The 10,429-nt window shown below is 47.7% G+C and overlaps 2 protein-coding genes across 2 annotated transcripts in view; both read left to right on the top strand.

Annotated features, from left to right (window-relative positions):
• The window catches only part of LOC121023505 (zinc finger protein 345-like), a 154,691-nt gene that overhangs the window by 139,296 nt on the left and 4,966 nt on the right, over positions 1 to 10,429 (top strand). The window contains exon 2 of the mRNA XM_040465445.1: positions 10,291 to 10,417. Within this exon, the coding sequence (XP_040321379.1) occupies positions 10,291 to 10,417 (127 nt within the window). The remainder of the gene's footprint in view (positions 1 to 10,290; positions 10,418 to 10,429) is intronic.
• Positions 1 to 10,429, top strand: part of LOC121023504 (zinc finger protein 418-like) — a 216,890-nt gene that overhangs the window by 117,621 nt on the left and 88,840 nt on the right. The gene's annotated exons all lie outside the window — the stretch shown is intronic.

Consider the following 10,429-nt stretch of genomic DNA (forward strand, 5'->3'; position numbering starts at 1 on the left):
GCTCTTCTTCTCTGACTTTGAGGGTGGGAGGAGGAGTTAATGGTGCCTGAGGCACTGAGGATGGTATAGGAACCAGTTCTGCAGGCCGCACCTAAGATGGTGCAGAAAGAGGAAGAGGGGGAGGGGAAGGAAGAAGCAAGTTGCCAGCAGAAGGTAGACAAAGGGAATTCCCAGTCCTGAACCTTGTCACCTTGGACAGAGCAACAGATCCCATTTCTGTCTATCTGTCTCTCTCTCGCCCTCTCTCTCCCCTGCCCCCCACCAACTATTGGAATTAGGCAGTCCATATCAGGCCGGAGAAGACAGAGAATTTCCCTGAAACAAATGGAGTTTCAACAGCTGCTTGGGAATATTCCTTAAAGTCCCTGTCGCAAGGTAGACTAACCACAGTTAGTTTCAATTATAGCCATTAACCTGGGAAATGATTGAGGGAGAGGCCTTCACATCTATTACAAGGAGGAACAGAGAGAGTCAGTGACCCTTTCGTTAAGGATGGCCTGTGTTTCCTCCAGCAACTGAGTTCTAGCAGGAGGAGGCCTGTTTAGACATCCAATTTGTCAGGAGGGAGTTTAGTAGCCAAACACATTTAGTAAAACACATTCTGCAAGAGGCCTTTTGGTCTGGGTCCTGATTTAGAGCCATGAAGACCTGGACCTAGGGTACCTCTGTCGATTTTCCCTATTGCCTGCAGAAGAGATCTGTTAGATTCGACTAAGGCCTTGCAGTGTTGCAGGACATCAGTCCTTTCCTAAATCTTGCAATCCAAATTGTTTTCAATGAATTAAAAAGGCATCCCAAGGGAGAGTCCTTAGGGATGGAAGAGAAGCTCCCAGGCTCCTAGAAAGAGAAAAGTAGAGAAGGTCGATTACCACGAAGATCCCCCCTGACGCCCAGGTGGTGTTTCATGCACCGTATATGTCAGAGGTTCCTGGTGTCAAAACGAACTGAGACATCCCTCAAATGAAGTCACTATGATGACCAACCAGCCAAACAAGACCGCTGAAAAAGGGATGGTAGCATTCCCCACCCCACCCCGCTTCCCCATTGCACCCTGGCTACAAATGGGTGCCAGTATATGGACCAAGTTTGCCTTGCTGAGAAGGCCAAGAAACCACCGTTTGTTTGTTTTTTAATTTTTTAATGGTTATATTTTTGAGACAGAGACCGAGCATGAGCAGGTGAGGGGCAGAGAGAGAGAGGGAGACACAGAATCAGAAGCAGGCTCTAGGCTCTGATCTGTCAGCACAGATCCAACACGGGGCTCAAACTCATCAACCGCAAGATCATGACCTGAGCCGAAGTTGGATGCTCAACCAACTGAGCCACCCAGGCACCCCCAAGAAACCACTGTTTTTAACCCATGGAAAATACTGGGAAAATGTTACATGGAGGAATTACTCAATTTTGTAATTTAAGTAGTAGTTAGTAGAGGCCATTGACCAAAAACAGTAAAGACAGAAATCCATCATGATCTAAGCGACATTCCAACACATATAGTTTTTACAGCCAACTTCCTAGGAAATGGTCCCTGGTTGGGTTTTAATTCAACTGGGTACTGGCTTTGGCCAGGTCCCGGTGCAGGTCCCCCTGCCAGAAGTGGCTAGACCAGGGATGTGGAGGGGGTCATGTTAGACCAATGAGGAGGAAACCTTATACTGGAGTCTTAAGATTGGCAACCATCTTGGTGACTTGGGTGGCTGTCCTGTGCCCAAGACATACAACTTTTTATAATGACAGGAATAAAGAGAGGGCGTCAAGTTTCTGGGTCTTATTACTATTCTGGCCAAGGTACTAACTTCTAGCCAAAAGTCAGGCTTTCTCCTCCATGTAGAGTAGCCATGGGCTAGAGGATTGCAGCCTGAACAATTGACCAGAAAATGTTCCAATAAGACCATGCTCCTTGAAAGGCCCTCGAAATGAGAGTAAAGGAAGAAAAGAGAAAGTACTCACCAAGTTTGCACCGAAGCTCAGAATCCAGTTGAAAAGACTCATAGCCCCACACATTGGATGCCATATGATGAGGTTTTGGGGTGATGGTGGGGTTCGTGGGGTCCAGAGCTGATGGCAAGAAAGAATTCTTGAAGACGTCTTTGGTGCAAAAATGTGATTTTATAAAGCATGGGGACAGGACCCATGGGCAGGAAGAGCTGCACCGGGGTTGTGTAAATGACTGGTTATATACTTTGCAGTTTTTTTTTGGGGGGGGGGGGTAAAATCAGAAGGGAAGTTTCCAAAGAGACTTTCATATGCTAAAGACTCACAGATTACTGGAGGCCTAGTTATTGTCAAGCTAATATTGTTTTTCCCTCTAGCAAAGCATTAAGACAATAAGGAGTTCCTGGAGAAACATTTTATTCTGCAAGCCTCAAGTATTTGTCAATAGGCTGTAGATTATAAGGAAATTTGCTTTTATCCACCATTTCCTTTTTGTCTTTGTTCCCCACAATACTACAATATTTACTAAGATATTTGTAAGCTGATGGAGACTCGATCAGTTTAACCATTTGTCTTCTTTCCTTTCCTTTGTCCCTGGGTAGGCAGGAGTGCCTGAGGAATGTCACACATATCCTACTTGGTGTGGGGGGCAAGGAGGGCTGCTAGGATAAGAAATTGAAACCTAAGAACACCCAATCGAAACACCCAATCACAAACAGCTAACTAGGCTTTCCCAAATAAGGCAATTCCTTAAGCTATAGCGAATCATGTAACTTCTTTGCTTTGCTTTCCACTTTTGTCTAAAAAAGCCTTTCCCCTGAGTTTGGTTTGATGCTGCCCAAATGTATTTGCTGTTTGCTCAAATATGGTCTTCAGAATTTTGATGTTCATCAATTTGGTGAGGGAGCCAAAGGCAAGTAGAGGGCGAACCACAAGCCAGCAACCTGCCAACCTCATTGGGATATATGTGACATTCCTCAGGCATTCCTGACTGTCATAAGCTAAGAGAAGGAGAGAACAAATGGCTAACTGACAGAGATGATAGTTATGCAGGATGCAAGTCTTCATCAGTTTACAAATGTCTTAGTCAATTACAAGAAAAAGACAATCTTATCAATAGTCCAGCCTCCAGAAACCCATATACTCAGTTTCCTGGAGCCCCAACATCACCCTCCCTTGCATAGTGATGTGGGGAACAAAAACAAGGAAGGAAGGAAATGGAAAATAAAATTAAATTTCTTTATAACCTGTACCCATTGACAAAGACTTGAGACAGGCAGAGTAAAACATTCCTACAGGAACTCCCTACTGTCTTAATGTTAATGCCTTCATGAGGAAAAAACAACCTTAGCTTGACAATAGCTAGGCCTCTCATAACTTATGCGTCTTCTTTAGAATATGAAAGTCCTTCTGGAAACCTCCCTTTTGCCTTTACCTCCCCCAGCTCCATAGTACATAACCAGTCACTCCTCACAACCCCAGTGCAGCTCTTTCTGCCCAAAGGCCCTGTCCCTATGCTTTCATAAAATCACCTTTTTGCAACAAAGAGGTCTCAAGAATTCTTTCTTGGCCATTCGTTCTGGACCCTCACCACCACTCCAAAACCACCTCAACTTTATCTTTTAAAAGAAGTAAAAAAAAAATAAATAAATAAAACCCACGTGACTCATCCTTGCTCAGTAGTGCTCTTATTAAAAAGAGCTTCCTTGCATAGGGTGCCCAGGTGGCTCAGTCCAGTGGGCATCTAGCTGTTGATTCCGGCTCAGGTCATGATCTCACAGTTCGTGGGTTTGAGACCCAAGTCTGTCAGTGCAGAGCCTGCTTGGGATTCTCTCTCCCTCTCTCTCTCTGCCCCTCCTCAACTCTTTCTCTCTCTCAAAATAAATAAACTTAAAAAAAGGGCTTCCTCACTACACAATGTAGTATTACATCCAATCCCCTCTTCTCACAAAATCACCTCTCCTTTTTTTCATTGCACCTGCCACATTCTAATGTACAATATAACAGTATTTCTGCTTTCATGTTTCCTGTGTTTTCCTTGAACATAATAAAAGCCACATGAATATGGGACTGCTTGTCTTCTCTCTCCATTTCTCTCGTGAATCTACCAAAAGTTCCTGAAAAGGCAGTATGTGCACAATGCAAATTTGTTAAGACAGTGAATAAACATGACAATTTTTAAAGTTGATTTATTTTGAGAGACACAGAGCAAGCAGGGCAGAGATAGAGGGAGAAAGAGAATCCCAAGCAGCCTTTGCACTGTCAGTGCAGAGTCCAACGTGGGGCTCAATCTCATGAACCCTCAGATCATGACCTGAGCTGAAATCAGAAGTCTGAAGCTTAACTGACTGACCCACCCAGGTGACCCTAAACATGACATTTCAAGTTCTTTCCCATTTAAACTATTCCAGGTACCCTAAATGTCCTCCTTAAGTCTCTCTTCAAAGTAGTGTGAAAATTAGTAAATGAAATCTCCTTTAAAAATGGAGTCAGGAGGCTGAAATGAGGGAGCTCTTAGTCTGGTAGGACATAATCTGCAGGAGGAAGGAATATCATTTATTTTATTTTATTTTTTAAATTTACATCCAAATTAGTTAACATATAGTTCAACAATGATCTCAGGAGTAGATTCCTTAGTGCCCCTTACCCATTTGGCCCACTCCCCCTCCAGTAACCCTCTGTTTGTTCTCCATATTTATGAGTGTCTTATGTTTTGTCCCCCTCCCTGTTTTTATATTATTTTTGATTCCCTTCCCTTATGTTCATCTGTTTTGTCTCTTAAAGTCCTTATATGAGTGAAGTCATATACTATTTGTCTTTCTCTGACTAATTTCACGTAGCTCAAAACCCTCCAGTTCTTCCCACGTAGTTGCAAATGGCAAGATTCCATTCCTTTCTGATTGCCGAGTAATACTCCATTATATATATATATATATATATATATATATCTATATCTATATATATTTATCACATTTTCTTTATCCATTCATCCAATGGACATTTGGGCTCTTTCCATACTTTGGCTATTGTTGATAGTGCTGCTATAAACATTGTGGTGCATGTGTTCCTTCGAAACAGCATACCTGTGTCCCTTGGATAAATACCTAATAGTGCAATTCCTGATTTGTAGGGTAGTTCTATTTTTAGTTTTTTGAGGAACCTTCATACTGTTTTCCAGAGTGGCTGCACCAGCTTGCATTCCCAAGGAATATAATTTTTATATTGACAAAGGAGGATGCATTCTGGGTAGGAATTTAGTCTCCTGCCTTTAATAAAAAGAAGGATGGTCTGGGGTGCCTGGGTGGCGCAGTCGGTTAAGCGTCCGACTTCAGCCAGGTCACGATCTCACGGTCCGTGAGTTCGAGCCCCGCATCAGGCTCTGGGCTGATGGCTCAGAGCCTGGAGCCTGTTTCTGATTCTGTGTCTCCCTCTCTCTCTGCCCCTCCCCCGTTCATGCTCTGTCTCTCTCTGTCCCCAAAAAAATAAATAAACGTTGAAAAAAAAAATTAAAAAAAGAAGGATGGTCTTTCCTTGCCCCACCAAGGACACACTAATGAAGGCATGCAGCCACTGAATATCTGCCACAGCCTCACACTGTTGTTCCTCAGTGAACTTTCATTGAAATCAGCACTCCCCAATCTCCTCCTAAAACCTCATAAAAACTGACTTTACCTGTGTCTCTTGACACTTGCCTGTGGACACTTGCCAGTTAAAATTCCACTGTTATTCCTAAATAAACTCAGTTTGCTAGTAAAATAACTGGCTGTTTATTTTTAAGCTGGAAAGTATTGCTCAATGTTTGCAGAAATGAAAATTTCACATTTTGCAGATAAAAGTCTCACAAAGACCAAGCACATTGGTCTGGCACAGCCACATGCTCTGTTTCATTGTATCCTTTCTCAGACTACTTAGAGCCTTCTTCTAATATTTATGTGAGTTCCAAGGCTCACTTGTTAGAGTGTCCAACTTCAGCCCAGGTCATGGTTTTGCGATCCCTGAGTTCCACCACCACACTGCACTCACTGCTGTCAGGACAGAGCCTGCTTCAGATCCCCTGACCACCGCCTCCCCCCACCCCACCCCCCCACCCCCGGTTCTCTATCTCTCACCTGGCTGTATTCTCAAAAATAAATAAACATTTAAAAAAGAAAAGTTCTGTGAATTCTACTGTTTTTTGGTCTTTACTGATGTGTAGGAATATGGGATGTGGGTTTGCCCTTAGGTATTTCTGTTACTGTCTTTAAACCACTAGATAAACGTTATGAACTGCTTTTTGAAATGGGCATTTCACATCTGATTTTCTACGATAATTTCAGTTCCTACTGCCAGTACCTGCAGAAATGAGAATCATTTCCCAGCGAGGAGATGAGATCATTGGGTTCAGATTCTCCCTTTGCACACATGCTCCAAATGGAAATGGCAACAGTATTTGGTACCAAATATAGCATCTGTTAAGTTGCTCTCTGAGATTGATGTCAAACTCCTATAAGGAATTGGGTATATCTGAGAATATGGAGTAAGAAATATATGGATAAAGGTGTTCCTCAATAGATGGGACACAATCACTATACAGGCAAGTGAAGGTTTGTGTGGAACCAGAGGCTGACCTCCTCATTGTCCACCTAACTCAGGGTGACTTGCCATTCATCTTCCTTCTTCCCTGTCACAGACATGCATGGAGTGTGACAAAGTAAACCACAGGCCCCAGATGGAGTCCCTTCTGCTAGGTCATGTCACCAAACCTGGGCATAATACCTACACTCATTGTACTTTCAACCACCCCCAGAAATTTAGTTTCCACTGGCCACTGAGGAATTTTGTGGTCAGCACTAAAAAGGTAATCAGTTACATGGATGGGTCCTCTCCATCACCCAAAGGAAGATGAGATATTTCTCTAATAAGACCCATTTGTCCCCCAATTAAGATGACCTCAACTGACATAATCCTTTTTTTTTTCTGTTTATGATGTTTTTGTCCTACCTTTAAAAAGCTTTTCCTAAAAACAAAAAAACAAAACAACACAAACCAACACCAAAAAACCTTTCCCTTTCTGTAGCCCTTTGGAGCTTCTCACTACTTGCTAGGTGTGATGCTGCCCAATTCACGAATCAACGAATAAAGGCAAAAGACCGTTAAAATGTACTGGGCTGAATTTTTGTTGTTTAAAGAAACTTTTCTATTGTTCCTAACCAATTACAAAACTGACTCTAACGCTTCACGGTGCAAGTGATGAAGAGCAACAACTTTCCAGCTGTGTATACTCCTTTGATTTCTGAAGCGCTGGACACATTTGAATGATGTGTCCTTTACCTCAGGAAGAGGTCGTGGGAGCATATAAAATAATAATTTTCCTCTTTGGAAGCTGATTGAGCTTCATGGTGTGTGAAGTTAGGGCTCTTCTCTGTCTTTAACAATGTGCAAAGCAGTTCCCCGTGGGTAGGAGCAGCACTTTCCACTAACCCTCGGGGTGCGGCGTGTCCAAAGCTCCAGGGTGCAAAACCTACCTCTGGTGGCAATACTGCGCTGGGAGCTAAGGTACCCGGAAGGCACTGGACACAGAGGACAGAGCGAGGAGCCAACAAGGGTACAGGAAAGGGATTTCTAGGCGTGCGCAGCCGCTGGGGGCGGGACTTCCGGCCTCACCCCTCGGACGACTTCTGGCCTTTCCTCAGGTCGGCTCAACCTCTAAGGTTCCGGAGCGGACTATCGGGGAGGAGGTGGCAAACTGACAAAGCGCGAGGGGAGGCGACGTCCCCGCCGAATAGACTGGGGATAACGACTCGCTGACGCCACTCGGGCTGCTCCCCGCCGGGGCCGGAACTGGGACCGCGGGCTCGAGTGTCAGTTCTCCCACAGAGTCCGATGGCGGCGGCCGCGTCGAGGAACCCGGCTGAGGTAAACGCGCGGCCCCCGGGCCCTCCCGCCCCGCCCTCCCAGCCTCCCCCCCGCCAACCCCGACCCTCCAGGCCCGAGCGCGGGGCGCCTGCTCGCGTCCCTGCGGCCCAGGTCCCGGTGTCCGGGCCCGGGAGGCGCTCGCGGGCGGGGTCCCCGCGTCTGAGCGCCGGCGTGACGGGGTGCGGGAACGAACGGGCTGCAGGGGAGGGGCCGGCTGGTGCACGGCTGCAGGGGGCCTGCGCCACCAGCGGGGCACGGCAGGTCTCGGTTGGTTCAGCGAACGCAAGGTGCAGCGGCGCCCGTGAGGCCTGTCACCTGGCTGCCTGACCAGTCCATCCGTGCTGGCGGTGTGCCAGGCGGTGTAACCCAGGTGTAAATACATAGGCCCAGTCTGGGTGCGGAGAGGACAGATTGCAGGGGTGGGGGGCAGAGGGGGCAGGGAGCGCAGGAGGGGGTGCCTGCGCCACTGTATGTCATCGTTGACGGGCCAAACGGTCACCGTGGATGTCAGAGAAGCGGTTGAATTTTGGCCCCGGGTTCGAGAAGGGCCAAAGCAAATTTGGGGTGTTGCAGGAGACAGGAGAAAGGGAGGGGTCCCGGAATGCCTGGGGGCTTTGGTCCTTTGAAGTCTAATCTGCCAGTTATTTGACGGGCAAAACTGAGTTTCTCTGAGAACGAAAGAGCACCGCAGTCTGGAACAAGCAAGCTGAGGCTCAACAGTAGGCCAGTCTGGAGGACACGAGAGAGGTAGGCTTTTTTAAAGGGGGAGGGGCTAAATTGGGAAGGCTGTTAAAATCTACAAGTCCCTGAGAGTAAACTGGGAATTGAAAGTATAGTGGCTTCCCATTGGCTGAGCTGTGGGTGGGGTGGTCCCGAAAGCCTGCCTTTTCCCTCTGGGCTAGTAGAGGAGGTAGTTTCCCAGTCCCCAAGTTCAAGTGTGTCGTCCTGTCGGGTCTGCACTGATCATGGCGGTAGTGCGTGAGAGCTCCCCCAGCTGCGTCCTCCCGACTCCCTTTTAGTGAGGTTTCCCGTTTTTAATTTTCAGCGGTCCTAGCAGCGGAAGGTGTGGACGCTCCATCAGGGGGACGGAAGGTGGCAGTAGGTTGATTGTCCTTGGAGATCTCCCAAGTTGCTTGGACGTCGTTAAGTCTTAGATGTTCAGAGAGGCGTGGGTGACGTCATCCAGTGAGCAGCGGGACAGGAAAACCCGGGAAACCGGGGCAGGTTTCAGGATGGAAACTTTGAAAAGTGACGGCAGTTGTGTGGCCCCGGCGGAGGTTTGGATCACATTGAGGAGGGGGTGCAGACTAGGGGGGCAATGCTATTAGTAGGTCGGAGGGCCTTAGTGAGGTGTGCTGAAGAGTGGTCCCCTGGCTCAGCGCCTGCTTGGGGCTGCTGGGCAGTGCGGGCACAGGCGAAGGAGAGAGAAAGATGTGGCAGATGGATGGGTGGGTAAGGCTTCCATGGCATGATGGGACAAGAGATGGCTGAGGACACCTAGGAGTAATTGCGGCAAGGTGACAGGGAGTCTGGGGCTGCCCTTTATTCAGTGGTGTAGGGCTTCAGCAGAACTTTGTGGTGCGCTTTTCTGGTGTCCCGGCCGTTTCACAGTCTTGCTGATGGATAAGGTGTGGGGCCAGTGTGGTCACTTGTGCGTCTCTGTGCCTGGCAGGGAGACCTTTAGGGCTGGGCTTTTCACAAAGGTTCAGTGCAGAGTGGAGGGTTGTGACTGTTGGAGGGACAGCATGGGCAGCACAGAAGTATTAGAGGGACTGGGAGTATCTGAAACGGCCACGTGGCTGTGGGTGTGTGTCCCTGAAGCCAGGCTCCCCGGCAGGCGAGGGGGACTTCTCGGCCGCATTTGAGGCTTTCCCTCTGGTGGGATCCATGAGAGTGCTGGGGTTGTAGTGGAACCTGTTTGGATTTGTCACACATCCTTTGGGTGTCATGTGACAGGTACCAGTGTGAGTCAAGGGGGCATCCTTTGGTGTGGGGCAGGAAGCTGTGGGGGCGCAACTGTGGGGTCTGAAGGTGTGAGGGAGATGCAGACTACAGGGTCATGTTCACTTGGAGAGGGAGTGAGTGTGAACTTAGGGTCTCAGGGCCCTTGGGATTGGAGACTGACTGGTCGAGGTCGGTCCATAATTGTCTGTGTTTGAGGGCACATTCGGGGAGACTCCATGGGAATTTCCAGGCAGAAAGGATGGCGCTTGGGGGGCCAAACCCAGATCGGCCCCCGCAGATTGCATGTATGCACCCCCTCCCTGTTATTGCTGAGGACCGAGCACAGTGATTGATGGGATGGTGAGGAGACGGTGGCATGAATGACACCAGGACCTGGTATTTATTCTGAGGTAGGAGCTGGGGTGGCTGGGGAGAATGGGGTGTATGTGTCAGGGTTTAGATTGTGGGTTCCCCGAGGGAGAATGTTCATGGTGCCATCTGTCCGTTTCATGACAGGGTGGTGTGACCTTTGAGGACATTGCCATCTACTTCTCCTGGAAGGAATGGAGACTTCTTGATGAGGCTCAGAGACGGCTGTACTATGATGTGATGCTGGAGAACTTTACACTTATATCCTCCCTGGGTAAGGCCCTCA

This window comes from Herpailurus yagouaroundi, unplaced genomic scaffold, assembly GCF_014898765.1.
Source record: "Herpailurus yagouaroundi ecotype Mexico unplaced genomic scaffold, PumYag 557, whole genome shotgun sequence".
NCBI lineage: Eukaryota > Metazoa > Chordata > Mammalia > Carnivora > Felidae > Herpailurus > Herpailurus yagouaroundi.